This window comes from Esox lucius, chromosome 11, assembly GCF_011004845.1.
Source record: "Esox lucius isolate fEsoLuc1 chromosome 11, fEsoLuc1.pri, whole genome shotgun sequence".
Lineage (NCBI taxonomy): Eukaryota > Metazoa > Chordata > Actinopteri > Esociformes > Esocidae > Esox > Esox lucius.
In genome coordinates this window covers 51,256,649-51,275,315 of record NC_047579.1, presented here as the reverse complement: position 1 = coordinate 51,275,315, position 18,667 = coordinate 51,256,649, and the positions used below count along the sequence as shown (strand labels likewise).

Here is an 18,667-nt window from a genome sequence, read left to right as displayed (position 1 = left end):
TTTACTTTATATCATCCAAAACAATTACATTCAGAAAGTACAGCAATGTGATTACTTTTAACAATATTGATACATTTTAGAATAACAAAACATGTTTGACTTCCTTGGTTTTCACAAATATACTTAAAACTCATTTTTGGTGCCATATATTTGGAACAAAATGCAGAATTCTTTGAAAATGGATGAACTGCTGCCTGAAAGGCAGTTAAAAGGGCCAATTAGTAGAGCTGTTTGGTAATAAATGCAACTATTTCCTTAATGTGTATTTGAAGGTGAGGTAAATGTGTTTCTTAGTAGTGTGTACTTACAGTATGTGTTTTATGTAATACACCCAGGGTTTATTGTAAAATGAAAAGGTCTTTTGACATTACACACTTATTGAGTACATATGTTTTCACATTTAATGTTTTCAAACATTTTAATACTTTAATAAATATGTTAATACTTTTCCCCTCGCAGGAATCAAACCCACAACCATAGCGTTGCAAGCGCCGCCCTATACCAAGTGAGCTACGGGTACATGATCTCAGGACCGAGATCTTCAGAATCAGAGATTCACATCTTACATATGATTCCAACCAGTGATTCAGTCGAGTCACTAAACTTTTGAGTCTGAGTTTGATTCCAAGTCAATGCCAACAGCGGTCAAAGTCAACAGTCACATCACACCCTCTACAGGGCCTGGCCCAAGAAATACATGACACTTATACGAGGGGACTGCAACAACGAGGCTTGATCATCTGCAGGTTAGCGCTGGGTTTCTTAAATCTCTATGAACAGTAAATCACGTGTGCCTGCAGACTAAACCAAGCTTGAATGCATAAAGAACACACCAGATTAGTCATCAACATTTAGATGAATCTAAAGTAGGCTACAGACTCAACACTTGTTTTTCTTATTCGTTATACAGTAGGTTTGCTCTGATTAAAGAGGAAGTACTTGAACATAATTACAGTGAAATAGATCATTGGTCAAAGTCGGCTCATAAAATAAGAGCAGTTGCAATGATGACACAAACAGGATAACAAAGAGGCTGAAAATAGACTTGAGATCTGTAACAGACGCCAATGACCTCTGCGTTACGGAGATTCCCTGTAATTCGCTGACCAATCTTAATTGCAGTTTGAAGTGGCCCTTCAGGTCACAGGTTATTCTACTCGATACAGAGACAACGAGGAGCCGTACCTAACATAAAAGCCTGGGTAGAGGGGTTCGGTGAATTTACAGCGGAATGTGTGCATGTGGGTCAGTGTGTCCGAGGAGACACTGTAGAAGGACAGCGTGCCGGCCGGCCAGTCCAGATACACTCCTACTCTGTTGGACCGGGACGAGGCGGGGATGTCAATGGGAGTGGGGCTATTATTGTACCTGACAAAGTAACTGTCATCAGAGCAGTACAGAACCCACGACTTGTCATTGCCTCCCAGTAGACTGTCATAACTCTCTCCTTTCCTGTTGATTCCTTTATATGTCACCGCTATGTAGGACCCTTCCCCGGTCCTGTCCACCTCCCAGTAACAGCGTCCAGTCAGAACCTCTCTACACAGCACCTGTCTGCAGATGTCAAATCTCTCTGGGTGATCCGGATATGGCTGCTCCTCTCCATATGTCACCTTCCGGTTCCCCTCGGACAGAGAGAGGGTTCTGTTGGCTGTGTTTGGGTCCAGTGTGAGGTCACAGACATCTAGTGGAGGAGACCAAGACACAGGATTTATTTAAAATGGTTCACTTCTAAATTCAAGTAAGCCTGAATTAATTTCAGGAGAATCATGCGAGGACACCTGCAAGATAAAAACTAAACAAGCTACTACTGTGTGATAAATGGACCTGCTGAATACTATACAGATTTCACCTGTGCTAACATCATTCCAAAATGGTTTTCTAATGATCAATGAGCCTCTTAAAATGCTAAACTTTGATTAGGAAACACAACATGCCATTGGAACAAAGGAGTGGTGGTTGCCTATGTAGATATTCCATTAAATATAATCCGTTTCCAGCTACAATGGTTATTTACAACATTATCAATGTCTACACTGTATTTCTGATTTTCTGATCAATTTGTATTGATCTTAATGGACAAAAAATTGCTTTTCTTTCAAAAACAAGAAGATTTTCTCAGTGCTCCCAACCAGTAGTGTATGTATCCTGCTGTATTTAGTTTAACTAGGGTATTTTCATCCATACTGTATGAAAGATAAAAAAAGTACAGCCTTTATCCATATAATAACCTCTTTGAGCAGAGGTTCAAGGATTTGGTCTTATTAACTTTCTGTTGCTGTTCAAATGCTCATACCACTTCAACTGCAAACAACAAAAAATACTGTCAAAACTCAGATATCCTGATCAATAGCAAACTATTTGTCATTTTGTTTATTAATTCTGTTTTGAAAATAAACTTAATAAAGGGCAAAATAGATTTTCAAATTTTTCTTACGCTGCTATACTATTGTGCTGGGGGATTGGGTCTGTTCTCCTTCCCCACTAAGTTCTCCTTCTCCACTATAAATCGTTGTTGATATGAGGAATGCATTTTCTGACTTTTCCCAGTCTCCTCTCATTTTAAACTTTAGGAGGACATGAGGTCCTGGTCCACACCTGCGGAGTACCTGGTTTGGGGGGCCCGTTGCTGTCCCTGTCCTTGTCCATCTGGTCATACTTCTGACCTAGTCTAAATTTAAATAGACTCTGGATTTAGCCCAGATAAATGTATTAATTATTCCCATTGGACTCTTAATATCTCACCCGGCACAGCCAGAAGAGGACTGGTCACCCCTCTGAGCCGGGGTCCTCTTCCGGGGTTTCTTCCTAAAATTCGGCCTTCTTAGGGAGCTTTTCCTAGCCACTGAAATTCAACACTCCTGTTGTTTGCTCCTTGGGGTTTAATGCCGGGTGTCTCTGTAAAAGCACTTTGTTACAACTGCTGTTGTAAAAAGGGCTTTATAAATACATTTGATTGATTGATTGAAATAGGATGCAAAATATCTAGGAAGAGATTCTTTACGGTTTAAGTTCACAAAACCATGATTGAGTTATACATTTCCTATTATTACAAAAAAATTCCGGCCACCAACAGAATATCTTACAATACCTGATGGCCTATGTAGAGGGGAAAGGCGGGCTAAGACATTGTGAGGGGTGCATTTCAAATTGTCAATAAAAATCTATGAAGAGTATATGTTTTGCAGAGTAACTGTCGCAGGTCCTTTGGGACGGGGATAGTAGATTAAATTGGGGGGGTGGTCTGTGGGTCCTCAGAAGCTTTGCTGCCGAGGTTTGGCTGGGCGTGGTTCTCCCAGTCTATGTAAAATCCCTTTGGGCAAGCAGGTTTGGCTGGGCGTGGTTCTCCCAGTCTATGTAAAATCCCTTTGGGCTAGCAGGTTTGGCTGGGCGTGGTTCTCCCAGTCTATGTAAAATCCCTTTGGGCTAGCAGGTTTGGCTGGGCGTGGTTCTCCCAGTCTATGTATAATCCCTTTGGGCTAGCAGATTTGGCTGGGTGTGGTTCTCCCAGTATATGTAAAATCCCTTTGGGCTAGCAGGTTTGGCTCTGACCCCTCTAGTTGTTTTCTTTCTGAATAAATATTGTTGTTTGTTTACAAATTGTCTCTCATCTTAAGTCCTCACCTTGCCCTGCCTTTGGTTACAGTGGGGCTATGGGAGGGACCCTAACCATTACCCTAACCCTAACCCTGAATGATTGTTTGATCAACTTGATGTTTTTGTGCAAGAACACATTGTGTACGGTCCCTAAAAGTTTATCTGACAAGTCCAACTAGTTGAATTAGGTGGTCTGGTTATATATCTATTAAAATAGCTAGGGGTTTGGGTAAGAAAATATTAAAGAAATATGTGTATCTTAATAACAGCTCAATATGTTTGACTTACAGTAGAAGTTAGGCCATTAATTTTTCTATCAGTTTAACAGTGTTATTCTATTTACTGAACAAAATCTAAATGTTTTTTACACAACTGTCAGAAGAACTAACATTTCTTAAGTCCCGGGTTCAACCAGCAGTCGCCACCATGGTCCACACTGTAGGAAGACAACACATGATTCAGTGTTACGCATACTCAAAACACACACACACACACACATAAAACACACAAAGGTTATACTATCAAAATGAGAACCAAAAATAAAGTACCATTTAATTGCTTTTTCGTCTTCTAACAAGTATTAGTACTGTAGTCTATAGTCTTACTATTTTAGTCTCTGCCATTTTGTTAGAGAGGCGGAAAAAGGTATTTTATGAACAGACAAATGCAGTGGAAGTCAATCCAACCACAAAATTCTAATTTGCTCAATGTAGGTTGTGTTGAGGAGATGATCCATTTTCATCACACAAATGTAGCATTGCTAACATTAGCTATTAGTACATTAAATACGCTTTTTCCACTTTTAAAAAGCTCATTGATACCCTAAAACATATCCCAACCTCCAAAACGTTAAATCACCCCTAAATCTAAACCTAATGCGTAATGCTTAACTAGAATTCTAACCCTAGCCATAACTAGAAACAAGGACATTTTATTGTGAGAACTGGCCAAATGTCCTCAATTCAGTGGTCTGAAACTCAACCAGGTCAAGACTATGATAGAAATTTCAGTAGACACACACATACGAACTTGTATAAAAACATTGACACATACACACAATGTCACATGGACAATGTTTGACACAAAATCTTACTTGAGTTTCTCCAGTCTCCAGTGTGGGTTCTCCAGTCCAGCAGAGAGCAGCTTCACTCCTGAATCTCCTGGGTGATTGTAGCTCAGGTCCAGCTCTCTCAGGTGGCAGGGATTTAACTGCAGAGCCGTAGCTAGACTAGCACAGCCTTCCTCTGTGACCAGACAACCTGATAGCCTGCACAGGGATTTGAATGTAAAATGTTAACATTTATATCTCACATGATATGCACAACAAAACAAACATCCTTCAAACCAATTAGGTAGGACTAGCTAGCTAGCAAAGTTACATGTGTTGTACAATTAAAGTTTAAATGTTTCACATTTTCAAATCACTGGAGTTTCAAATAATTTTTGGGATACCAACATAGCTCCTACAAGTTCAATTGCAAATACAAATGACAAATTACAGAAAAAGAAAGATAGTCTTCATGGAGTAAAAAATAGATAGAAAAATAAGATATTGGACATTACTGACAGACAACAAAAAATAGATCCTAAAAAGAGCATGAGGAAGCTGTACTGTTGGTATTTTCATTTTCATTAGATATTATAGATGTATTTTAAAATCAGCAAATTGTCTATTATTAAGAATTTTGACAGGTCACATCGTACACAGGTCCAATATAATTTATTAGGATTCTATAATTTAATACCACTATATAAAAACTGACCTCAGTATCTCCAATGTACAGTGGGGACTCTCCAGTCCAGCAGAGAGCAGCTTCACTCCTGAATCCAGCAGGTCATTGTTACTCAGGTCCAGCTCTCTCAGATGGGAGGAGGCTGAGCTAAGAACTGATGCCAACACCTCACAGCATGCCTTTGTTAATCTGCATCGATTCAATCTAAGAAATTATATAAATAAATACAAATTACAAAATCTCTACAAAAAAGTACAACAAAAGTACACAAACTGTTAAAAATAAATTGTTTTAAAAATGTCAAACAGAACTTGGTCTCAGTCTGATCTTCCTGTATTAATAAAAAACTTTTTAATGGGAAGTAAATGTTGATGGGGGATTAAAGAAAGATTGCCAAAACAGAGAAAGCTGCATGTCTATCACACATTTCACAAAATGTCAAAGGTGCACAACCTTAAGGAAATTCACAATGACATATTGCCCCTCCAAGTGAGCTTGACAGTCTGTTGGAATAATATTTGCCTTTCAATATTGACATGAATAAAATTAATAGCATTTATAAAATATTACTTATTATTATAAATATTTCTAACAATCATTATTCCACTTATTATTAAATATGGGTATACAGTACTGGCAAAATGCAAGGTTTATTTAGGATACCGTTTTACAGCGTATTCATTCATGAGGCCACCTAGGGCCACACACAATTAGAGAAACCTTGGATAATCTGAAGAACCCACAAATGTTACAGGGGAATGAATCAGCCAACTGGAAGCTAGGGATGATTAGGTAGCCATTTTGCAATAAATGCCCGATTAGACATTTGGCTATGACATCGACATTACCACTCCTACCCCAAAAATCTATTGAATCTTTAGCGATAGAGTACCGTACATAAAAATCTGGTAGTTTACTGGTCAACTTATAAAGTTCCAAGAAATACAGTATCTCACAAAAGTGAGTATACCCCTCACATTTTCGCAAATATTTGATTATATCTTTTCATGTGACAACACTGAAGAAATGACATTTTGCTACAATGTAAAGTAGTGAGTGTACAGCTTGTATAACAGTGTAATTTGCTGTCCCCTCAAAATAACTCAACACACAGCCATCAATGTCCAAACCGCTGGCAACAAAAGTAAGTACACCCTTAAGTGAAAATGTCCAAATTGGGCCAAATTTGCCATTTTCCCTCCCCGGTGTCATGTGACTCATTAGTGTTACAAGGTCTGAATGGGGAGCAGGTGTGTTAAATTTGGTGTTATCGCTCTCACACTCCCTCATACTGGTCACTGGAAGTTCAACATGGCACCTCATGGCAAAGAACTCGCTGAGGATCTGAAATAAAGAAATGCTGTTCAACATAAAGATGGCCTATAGGCTATAAGAAGATTGCCAAGACCCTGACACTGAGCTGCAGCATGGTGGCCAAGACCATACAGCTGTTTAACTGGACAGGTTCCATTCAGAACAGGCCTTGCCATGGTCAACCAAAGAAGTTGAGTACATATGCTCAGCGTCATATCCAGAGGTTGTCTTTGGGAAATATATGTATGAGTGCTGCTAGCATTGCTGCAAAGGTTGAAGGGGTGGGGGGTCAGCCTGTCAGTGATCAGACCATACGCCGCACACTGAATCACATTGGTCTGCATGGCTGTCATCCCAGAAGGAAGCCTCTTCTAAAGATGATGCACAAGAAAGCCCACAAACAGTTTGCTGAAGACAAGCAGACTAAGGACATGGATTACTGGAACCATGTCCTGTGGTCTGATGAGATCAAGATAAACTTAATTGGTTCAGATGTCAAGCGTATGTGGCGGGAACCAGGTGAGGAGTACAAAGACAAGTGTGTCTTGCCTACAGTCAAGCATGGTGGTGGGAGTGTCATGGTCTGGGGCTGCATGAGTGCTGCCGGCACTGGGGAGCTACAGTTCATTGAGGGAACCATGAATGCCAACATGTACTGTGACATACTGAAGCACAGCATGATCCCCTCTCTTCAGAGGCTGAGCCACAGGGCAGTATTGCAACATGATAACGACCCAAAACACACCTCCAAGACGACCACTGCCTTGCTAAAGAAGCTGAGGGTATAGGTGATGGACTGGCCAAGCATGACCCTATTAAGCATCTGTGGGGTATCCTCAAATGGAAGGTGGAGGAGCGCAAGGTCTCTAACATCCACCAGCTCCGTGATGTCGTCATGGAGGAGTGGAAGAGGACTCCAGTGGCAACCTGTGAAGCTCTGGTGAACTCCATGCCCAAGAGGGTTAAGGCAGTGCTGGAAAATAATGGTGGCCACACAAAATATTGACACTTTGTGCCCAATTTGGACATTTTCACTTAGGGGTGTACTCACTATTGTTGCCAGCGGTTTAGACATTAATGGCTGTGTGTTGAGTTATTTTGAGGAGACAGCAAATGTACACTGTTAGACAAGCTGTACACTCACTACTTTACATTGTAGCAAAGTGTCATTTCTTCAGTGTTGTCACATGAAAAGATATAATCAAATATTTGCAAAAATGTCAGGGGTGTACTCACTTTTGTGAGATACTGTATATACTCCCTTTGAAATCCTACCTCAGAGTCTCCAGTTTACAGTGGGGACTCTCCAGTCCAGCAGAGATCCTCTTCACTCCTGAATCCAGCAGGTCATTTTCACTCAAGTCCACTTCTCTTAGGTGGGAGAAGGTTGAGCTGAGAACTGAGGCCAACGCTTCACAGCCTTTCTCTGCGAGGCTACATTCATTCAGTCTATAACAAAGAAATGTATACAAGTTTGTGCATTCTGTAAAAGTTCAGAAAACATAATTGTTTTCATAAAGTTGGTATACTATAATAATGTCAGTAAATTATATGATTCTGATATCAAAGTACTTACAGAGCTGTTTTGGAGGTTTTGACCACTGGAAGCAGCCTGAGAAGACCTTCCTCTGATCTGGAGTATTTCTTCAGGTCAAACACCTCCAGCTCCACATCCAACTCTCTCAGGTGGGAGGGGTTTGACAACAGAGCTGAAGCCAAAGAACCACCACCTTCCTCAGTGACCTCACAGCCTGTTAACCTATAGAGATCATAGAAACAAAGGAGATGATTGTTGACATTAGGGACCATCAAAGCACATCAATGAGATGTAGCAGAGATCCAGATGGTTCTAAGTTTCACTAAATCCACATTACAGGGGACCTGCCATGGACCACCAATCTTATCAAAAGAGTGCACCAGTAATACTCCTCTATAAGGCATCTAAAACATTCATAAACCACCTTCGACCTTCTCCAAAATAATCACTTCCCTCATGTCCCTGAGTCTTTGACTCTCCTTATTCAGATGGGATTATGGCTGGAAAATGAAAAGACCAAAATAGGCCCAATTTGGGAAAACCATTTTTGGGCAAAATAAGAGCCACTGACCTGATTTCGCCTACAATTCCACATTTGAGGTACTGACCTCAGTGTCTCCAGTTTACAGTGTGGATCCTTCAGTCCAGCAGAGAGCAGCTTCACTCCTGAATCCTGCAGGTCATTGTTACTCAGGTCCAGCTCTCTCAGGTGGGAGGAGGTTGAGCTGAGTGTTGTGGCCAACCCTTTACAACAACTCTCTGTTAGGTTACATCCATTAAGCCTAAATTAAAAGTAGAAAAATACAATTTGAATATTTAATGTAAATGAGAAAAATATTAGCGAAATATATTTGAGAAAAACATATTCATGCTTTATTCCGTAAACATTTTATTTATGGTTACGTTTTGGTTTCCAAGTACTTACAGTGCTTTTCTGGAGGCTTTGACCACTGGCATCAGCCTCAAAAGACCTTCCTCTGATCTTGAGTATTTTTTCAGGTCAAACACATCTAGTTTCTCTTCTGAAGTCAGCAATACAAACACCAGAGCTGACCACTGTGCAGGTGACAGTGTAGCTTCTGAGAGACTTCCTGAGTTCAGGTTGCTTTGAATTTCTTCCACAAGAGAATGATCATTAAGTTCATTCAGACAGTGAAACAGATTAATGCATCTCTCTGGGGAAGGATTCTCCCTGATCTTCTCCTTAATGTACTTGACTGTTTCCTCTCTGGTCTGGGAGCTGCTTCTTGTTTGTGTCAGTACACCATGTAGAAGAGTCAAATTGGACTCCATTGAAAGGCCCAGAAGGAATCGGAGGAACAGGTCCAGGTGTCCATTCCCACTCTGTAAGGCCTGGTCCACAGCACTCTGGAGGAAGACTGATTCAGGATGTTTCTTCCTGAACAGTGTGAGACTTTTTCTTGATTGTGGTTCAGCCATAAGATTGATGTTGTCATTGATAAATGTGAGAAACACATACAATGCAGCCAGAAACTCCTGAATGCTAAGATGCACAAAGCAGTACACCTTATTCTGAAACGGCCCATAATCCTCTCTGAAGATCTGTGTGCACATTCCGGAGTACACTGATGCATCTTTGATATCAATGTCACACTGTTCCAGGTCTTTCTCATAGAAAATCAGGTTGCCTTTCTTTAGTTGCTGGAAGGCCAGCTTTCCCAGGGCCATGATGGTTTTCATATTCCAATGTATCTCATCTTTACTGTGATATTTATTATTCATCTGTTTGATCTGAAACACCACTAAGCCAATGTACAGTTGAGTCATAGTCTTGGGCATTTCTCTACTTTTGTCTGTTTTTAACAGGTGCTCAAGTACTGTGGCAGAGATCCAACAGAAGACTGGTATGTGGCACATGATATGAAGGCTTCTTGATGTCTGTATGTGAGAGATTATTCTGTTGGCCAGATTTTCATTGTCCTTGAATCTCTTCTTGAAGTATTTCTCCTTCTGAGGTTCATTGAAACCTTGTACCTCTGTCAATCGGTCAACACAATCTGGGGGAATTTGATTGGCTGCTGCAGGTCGGGAGGTTATCCATAGTAGAGCTGTGGGAAGCAGATTCCCCTTGATGAGGTTTGTCAGCAGCACCTCCACTGTGGGTGACACTGTAGGATCAGAACAATGCTCACTGTTCTTAAAGTCCAAAGGAAGTCGACACTCATCCAGACCGTCAAAGATAAACAACATTTTGTACTCTGCAAAGTTGCAGAATCCAGAATCTTTGGTTTCTATATAGAAGTGATTAAGAAGTTGCAGCAAGCTGTGCTTCTTCCCTTTCATCAAATTAAGCTCCCGAAAAGACAGTGGAAATAAGAACTGGATGTCCTGATTGGCCTTTCCTTCAGCCCAGTCCAGAATGAACTTCTGCACCGAGACTGTTTTTCCGATGCCAGCAACTCCCCTTGTCAATACAGTTCTGATAGGTTTGTCTTGACCAGGTAAAGGTTTAAAGATGTTGTTGCATTTGATTGGCGTCTCTGTGTTTGCTGGTTTCTTGGATGCCATTTCAATCTGTCTCACCTCATGTTCATTATTGACCTCTCCACTTCCACCCTCTGTGATGTAGAGCTCTGTGTAGATACTATTGAGAAGTTTTAAGTTTCCTTGTTTAGGTATCCCCTCAAATAAACATTCACATCTCTTCATCAGATGAGATTTAAGTTTGAGTTGGCTCTTCATAACAGGATCATCTACAAGACCTATCAATGCAGACGACATACATGTTACAAGATGTGCAGCTATATTTCTACTAAGGATTTCATAAAAACTTGAATCCAAAGTCTGCACAAACCTTCCATCAATCACAAGTTTGTGTTTTAGGCAGGAAGATGTACTTGATATATAATTTGTGATTAAGTTCCAGCAGCTTCAGAACAGCCCTTTGGAAGATGTGCAATGCCATTATGGTTCTTTTCACACTGTTTGCTCAACCAGAATGTTTAGATCGGATTCCTACACGTTGGAGTAATGTTTTGTTTACATTGCACATTTTCCCTATTGGCGGTTTTTATTTTTAGCTAGCTGTGGTTAAATCTAGCGGACACCGGTAGTAGCTGTTTAACATCAGGCAGGTTTCTCTTTAACCAGATTACAGGCACATTACTAAAATACTTTGTTTGTTATAAATTACTTTGTTCCAGCGTGTCAGCCAGATCTTTCTGGTTCATGTCCCTCAGGATGTGCAGGGTGATCTTCAGAGCCCCCTCTCTGGCACTGCTCTCCTGCTTCTCATCTTCAGTATCCACCTCTTCCTTTTGACTCTCCAAGAATTCTGGGAGATCTGGACTCAGAATCATCTTGAATCTCTTCAGTTCTTTCTTCACAAATCTGACAACACTCTCTTCAAGTGACTGAAACATGAAAAATTCGGTTCAAAATTTAATTGAGCCATACAAACAAGCTCCAAAAATATTGGGTTGATGTCTCTGCTTTAAAAAAAAAAAATCAACTATGAAACAGCTCACCCTGAAAATGAACTCCAGGTCTGTTTGACTCTTGACAGACTGAACACTGGGAATCTCTGATCTCTCCTGTTGGTTTCTGTGGAAAAAAGGGTGGCAAAAGTGCATTGGGATGAACTTGGTGCTCATTTCCAATCATTGAGGGTTTAATTTTGTTAACATAATGATTGACTCTGGAATGCTGTTAAAATGAATAAAATAGTATGGGGTAGCCGGGCTCCCCTCCAAAAAAGTCATGAAAGTACAATCTTTCTAGCTCTTTTTGACATTTTTCTCCTGTTTTCTGATTGCCTCAGAGCTAGTGCCTAGCGCCTAGCGATTCTGCAAGACAAATACTGTACGCTAAGAGCTAGCAATCAAATCAAAGCTAAGATGAAAGCCAAGTGATAGCGAAGTCTACAATTGCCACAGCATGCCTTAATGTAGGTGAACTCCTGCCCCAAAAGCTCCCCATGAGCTACTCAAGATGACAATCCTTGAAGGTTGCTCCACTATGTAGTCAAACATGATACAGTGAAGACAAGGAAGAGACCAGGATATATCACTTCTTACCCTTGTTCAGTAGAAATGCCTCCCTCTCCAAACTTTATTGGCTGTCCCATAGAGTGGTCAGTCTTCATGGACAGACAGCTGGGTACAGGGGAGTCTGTTCTCTTCTGATGGATCAGTCTTCAACACAATGGAGACATACATTGAGTAACTGCTTATTTCGCGTGATGACGATGTTACATCCCTGATAACAGGAGATACAAGCTCAGAGACAAATTAGGAGACAATAGTTTAAGTTGATTTGTCAAAAAGGCTAACTAGCTTTAGGGTTACTAGCTTCCTAACCTGACAGAACTTGATCACAGTGTGTCTCTCTCTGACGCACCAGTTCAGGTCTTGCTCTCACTAACCCGGTGGCCAATCAGAGCAGAGTGACAGGCAACTCCTCCCCCAAAACGTTCCCCATCAGCACCACAAATGTGAGTCCTAGTTGGCCACACTGTATAGACAAAATGACTCTCCTTACCCTTGTTCAGTAGAAATGTCTCCCTTTCTGAACTTTATTGGCTGTCCCATAGAGTGGTCACTTTTCATGGACAGACAGCTGGGTACAGGGGAGTCTGTTCTCTCCTGATGGATCAGTCTTCAACACAAGAGATAAAGACTAATAAAGAGTAATGTTTTTTTGCAGTGACGATGATGTTATATTACTAATCCCAGCGGATACAAGCTGAGAAAAGAATGAGAAGACAGTAGTTTATATGATTTTTAAAGCTCTGAGAACACAGGCATTTGGAGGGTGAGGAGAGCTGTACACAACGAAATGGGTAACTAACTTTAGGGTTACTAAATACCTAACTTGAAGTGTCTCTCTCTGATGCTCCAGTTCTGGTCTTGCTCTTGTTAAGATCATGGTTTCGGGTGTCCAATCCCCCCTCATTCTTACAAAAGTCTGACTATGGGGTGTGTAATTTCACGTTGTATACCTTGATTGTTTTCACCATGTCCTGCCTATTTGTTTCATTATGGGAGACCAAATTCTTTATCCTGACCAAGGATATTTCCTATTCTGTTAATAAACTATCCAGAACAACCGTAGTAAATCAATGGCTGCTAAGCTAGGCTACACTGATTTAAATTATCAAGGCTACAGTCTGAGTATACTTTTTAGTTTAGTTTGTCAATGTTTTCTTGGATGTCAAGAGATACTTGAAAAGCAAGTTTTGTTCTGGGTGAAACTAACTCAACAGATGTGTGAGAATGCTGGTTGCATTATTTAATTGTGGGAGAAAACAAAGGAATATGGCTATAGCATTTGGCGCCAGTCCTCTGTTTTCATACCTTTAGTAACAAAGAATCAACTTGGTCAAGAGTATATAAAGCCCCCTGTAGCCAAAAGACCTGTAGAAACCCATCCTGTAATTAGTGTCTTCTGATTCTGACATGAAATTGACTTGCTCCGATGCAACCAAATAAATTGGTGGGACGGGAAAAACCAACTGCCATTCACATTTGAAGACTTCTGATATTAAACTGTATTACTTAGAGGAATTTGTCGAGTTTCAATACTCTCACTCCAACCCGGTGGCCAATCAGAGCAGAATGGTGGGCAACTCCTCCCAAAAACGTTCCCCATCGGCTCTACCAATGTGGGTCCTAGTTGGTGGACACACTGTATAGACAGAAACGACTCTACTTACCCTTGTTCAGTAGAAATGCCTCCCTCTCCAAACTTTATTGGCTGTTCCATGGAGTGGTCACTCTTCATGGACAAACAGCTGGGTACAGGGGAGTGTACCTTCTCCAGGTGGTTTTGGCTAAAACACAACAGGGACCAACCTTTAGTCTCTAAAGATGTACATCTAGCGCTAATGATTTCATATCAGCCGGGAATCATGTCCATAACATTCGTGGCCTTTACCTGTGGGAACACCTGACTAACCTAACTCCTGTTCCTTATCAGCTCTCAGTTTTGAACAGATGACGGTTATTTGACACTTGCCCTGGGACCTTTTTTGTTAGAGTTTAAGTCCTCTGAGAGATTACACTAAACTCAGTTTATCAGGCACTGGAATGTAGCGTAAGTCATAACTTGACCCACTGCAAGATCATGTAACTTCCGTCCTGGCTTTAGACACGCGTCCCGAGCCTGGGACGAACCTATCGATCAATCCTCCGACTGAGGAAGGTTTTATGTTGCCACTCGGCGGTTCCTAACGCTCAACAGTATTCTTAGTCTCACCTGTAAGCATTGGTTCCCTCACCGAGCCTGAGGTACTGGAGGTCGCTCCAATCACACTTGTACTGTCACTAATTAGTCCTCAGGCCCCGGGAATCAGTCTTGTCTATTTTCAGTCCGTTTAGACCACTGTGCGGGCCTTCCTCTTCCTGATCAGCCTCTTTACTTCCTGCCCCTATCGACCACTGTGCCGGTCTTTCTCTTCCTGATCAGCCTCTTTACTTCCTGCCGCCATATCGACCACTGTGCTGGCCTTTCTCTTCCTGATCAGCCTCTTTACTTCCTGTCCCTATCTACCACTGTGTGGGCCTTTCTCTTCCTGATCAGCCTCTTTACGTCCTGCCCCTATCGACCACTGTGCGGGCCTTTCTCTTCCTGATCAGCCTCTTTACTTCCTGCTGCCATATCGACCACTGTGCGGGCCTTTCTTTTCCTGATCAGCCTCTTTACTTCCTGTCCCTATCGACCACTGTGCGGGCCTTTCTCTTCCTGATCAGCCTCTTTACTTCCTGCCCCTATCGACCACTGTGCGGGCCTTTCTCTTCCTGATCAGCCTCTTACTTCCTGCCCCTATCGACCACTGTGCGGGCCTTTCTCTTCCTGATCAGCCTCTTTACTTCCTGCCCCTATCGACCACTGTGCGGGCCTTTCTCTTCCTGATCAGCCTCTTTACTTCCTGTCCCTTTCGACCACTGTGCGGGACTTTCTCTTCCTGATCAGCCTCTTTACTTCCTGCCCCTATCGACCACTGTGCGGGCCTTTCTCTTCCTGATCAGCCTCTTTACTTCCTGTCCCTTTCGACCACTGTGCGGGACTTTCTCTTCCTGATCAGCCTCTTACTTCCTGCCCCTATCGACCACTGTGCGGGCCTTTCTCTTCCTGATCAGCCTCTTTACTTCCTGCCCCTATCGACCACTGTGCGGGCCTTTCTCTTCCTGATCAGCCTCTTTACTTCCTGCCCCTATCGACCACTGTGCGGGCCTTTCTCTTCCTGATCAGCCTCTTTACTTCCTGTCCCTTTCGACCACTGTGCGGGACTTTCTCTTCCTGATCAGCCTCTTTACTTCCTGCCCCTATCGACCACTGTGCGGGCCTTTCTCTTCCTGATCAGCCTCTTTACTTCCTGTCCCTTTCGACCACTGTGCGGGACTTTCTCTTCCTGATCAGCCTCTTACTTCCTGCCCCTATCGACCACTGTGCGGGCCTTTCTCTTCCTGATCAGCCTCTTTACTTCCTGCCCCTATCGACCACTGTGCGGGCCTTTCTCTTCCTGATCAGCCTCTTTACTTCCTGCCCCTATCGACCACTGTGCGGGCCTTTCTCTTCCTGATCAGCCTCTTTACTTCCTGCCCCTGTCCTGACATGGTACCAGAGTTCAGATCTTTTTGTGGCGAGTGATCATGGGTTAAAATCCTTTTTGGATACTGTTCAATATATCTGCGCCAATATAAACTAGTAAAATGTAAACATGCACAGATGCAATCTTGGTCTTTCCTCCCACCTCTTAGATTTGTTGTCGGTCACATGTTCCACAGACAGACTCATCTTGGAGGCAGTTGCCCACTTCTCTCCCTCCTCCTCCTCTCTGTCTTCTTGTGTCAATAGTCGGCTCTTCTTCCTCTTCCACGCAAGCTGACACACATAAACACACACACAAACACACATCCATTGTGAGATCTCAGGTCTGTTTGGACACCTCTGCAGTACTCTGAACACACCAAGTCTATCAAAAACAGAAAACGTAGACTGTTAGCCTAATAAAGTACTAAGTCTATCTTTAGTTTTTTTGTTGAAGAGACTAATCGACGTGAATAACCACAGCTTCCGTTGGTGGGGGGGTTAGGGGTGGGGTTGCAGTTGTTTAAGGCAGCTGGCAATGAAGGCAGGTAGTGAGGGGGAGGTCATATAAACTCAGCTAAAAAATAAACATTTTTTTTTTCAGGACCCTGACTTTCAAAGATAAGTCGCAAAAATCCAAATAACTTCACAGAGCTTCATTGAAACGGGTTTAAACACTGTTTCCCATGCTTGTTCAATGAACCATAAACAATGAATGAACATGCCTGTGGAACAGTCGTTAAGACACTAACAGCTAACAGAAGGTAGGCAAGGTCACAGTTAGAAACACTTAGGACACTAAAGAGACCTCTCTATTAACTCTGAAAAGGAAAGATGCCCTGGGTCCCTGATCATCTGCGTGAACGGGCTTTAGACATGCTGCAGGTTCGCGTGAAGACCGAAGATGTGGCCTGGGCAATAAATTGCTAAGTCCGCACTGTGAGACGCCTGTAAGAGGCTTAATAAGAGGGCGCCACAGGGAGACCGGATGGACAGCTGATCGTCCTCGCAGTGGCAGACCACGTGTGACAACACCTGCACAGGTACATCCGAACATCACACCTCCGGGACAAATCATCCCCAATATGAAATTAATATTTCTTTTCAAAAGAGGTCCGGATCAGATTTATAAAAACTAAAACAAGTTCTTACTACATCGTATCTTCAGAAATGTTTATTCCATTAATGTATCTTGAAATACTACAAATGTAACCGATATAGCAAGACTACTTTTCAGAGCGCTTTGACTAATACTATGGTATACCGCGTGCACAACTTCTCCCGAGCGAGTATTTTCAAGTCGGCTAGATTGACCGCAGTATAGATTGTGGTACTGTACTCTATACAGTACATTCTACGGCTCATTGGATTGTGCAGTAAACCCACGAGCCATGCGTAGAGATGTTAGAAAAGGTGAACATTAAAACTCGCGACTGACATCACATAAAATATTTGTAAACTGATAATATCGTCTAATACGAAAGTGATTTTCACTTGCGTTTTTGACATCCATGAAATAATTGGCGGTACTTACCCGAAATATAGACAGTGGTAATGCCAGTCCTCTTCTTTGTCACTTTTTCTCCAATAATCTTTCAAAAATTATTTTCATTTAACATTTTGTTAAAAGCTTCCCTTTCTGAAGATGTGACTAGAGACCTGTAACTCTATTACTGGCTAGCCTCCGTTTTGCCGACAATGATGCAATCCTAGATTTTCCCTTCAAAATAATGGTGTCACATTTAAAGTAATGAAAATGAAAGTGAAAACATTTGAACCTCACACATTTAACTAGATAAGGCTGAACAATGTTGGAATGGTGTTATTTTTCTGTCAAAAGAAAACCCACTTTGGATGTGTTAAACTGCATTATTAAATTGGCAAAATACACCGAATAGGCTACCTGAAAATACACACTGGACTGTATAGCAAAGCTCTTTCTTGGTTTCAACTTTACTGGGGAATTTCTCCTAGCCATGGCGTATACATCTTTTGTTTTCGCTTTCTCTTTTAGGCTTTAGGCTGAGTAACTATAAGCAATTTGTGACAACTGCAGCACAAGTGAGATGCTTTTAAAAATATATATGTTTCTAATAACTATACAAAGTTTTGTAATGAATTGCTAGATGGCGTGGACCCGTCCTTTCATTCTTTCCACTCTATGGGCTTAAATAGCAAAATACAATACTAGATAACAAGACAGGAATAAACATATCATTACTTAATAAAGCAGAAGGCTTCTAGCTATGTATCCGGAACACAGTATTTCAAAATTACAGGTGTTTCACTTTAAATTATTACAGGACAATACTGAAAGTGTCTACTAGGTTCCTAGGTTACCAGTGTAAAGATGATTTATGCTCTTTCATGATTAACAGGTTATTTTACGATGTTAAAGGTACATCGAACCTCAAAGGAATTTGGGCGGTATTGTCTTCCATACTTGATGAACCATTTAGAAATGAAAGCACATTTCAAACATGGTGCCCCGATTTTTGGGTATTAAATGTATTTGGACAATTGGATTTACAGCGGTTGGTTGCTAGGCATCATTGGTGAAAGGTATCCAAGTCTAGTCTTGATTTTAGGCTTTGCATTTACATTTGGGGTCCCCTCTGTCAGGGGCAGGACCAGACACCCTCCTTGGGACTGAAACCTATACGACTCTTATAGTTACAATGCTTCCACAGTGTCATAAAGTGTATTCATGTATTCCATGTAAAGTGACACAAGATTGTTGTAATGACTCTTAATAGTGTCATAACATGTATTAAGTCATTAACACAGGATTTTAATAACAGTTTAATGGCTTGATACAGCACAGAAATAAACCCATCAGGTCAAACGCATGGTCATCCATGACACATACATGTAAACCCATATCAATCACATTGAAGACAAATGCTGAAGATAAGTTTTAACCAAAAAAACTATT

General features: G+C 41.6%; 1 protein-coding gene across 1 annotated transcript; it reads right to left on the bottom strand.

Moving 5' to 3' along the window:
• Positions 1 to 85: 85 nt before the first annotated feature.
• LOC105031080 (NLR family CARD domain-containing protein 3-like) lies at positions 86 to 17,469 on the bottom strand. Its single transcript, XM_010905297.5, has 15 exons — positions 17,267 to 17,469; positions 15,896 to 16,026; positions 13,856 to 13,972; positions 12,682 to 12,798; positions 12,219 to 12,335; positions 11,670 to 11,745; positions 11,336 to 11,555; positions 9,107 to 10,904; positions 8,790 to 8,963; positions 8,221 to 8,403; positions 7,920 to 8,093; positions 5,361 to 5,534; positions 4,691 to 4,864; positions 3,987 to 4,033; positions 86 to 1,684 (listed from the first exon to the last, which is right to left on the bottom strand). Exons 2-15 carry the CDS (start codon positions 15,937 to 15,939, stop codon positions 1,149 to 1,151), a joined length of 3,951 nt encoding a protein of 1,316 aa, XP_010903599.4. The 5' UTR covers positions 15,940 to 16,026; positions 17,267 to 17,469; the 3' UTR covers positions 86 to 1,148.
• Positions 17,470 to 18,667: the final 1,198 nt, after the last annotated feature.

What these genes read in the sequence shown, in the direction of transcription:
- LOC105031080 (XM_010905297.5), bottom strand. Translation starts at nt 15,939, where the DNA reads ATGAGTCTGTCTGTGGAACATGTGACCGACAACAAATCTAAGAG. An exon ending in ACCGACAACAAATCTAAGAG is followed by an intron (nt 13,973 to 15,895) that starts GTGGGAGGAAAG and finishes GTTGTGTTTTAG; the next exon opens with CCAAAACCACCTGGAGAAGG. An exon ending in GAACCCGGGACTTAAGAAAT is followed by an intron (nt 1,685 to 3,986) that starts GTTAGTTCTTCT and finishes CTCCTCCACTAG; the next exon opens with ATGTCTGTGACCTCACACTG.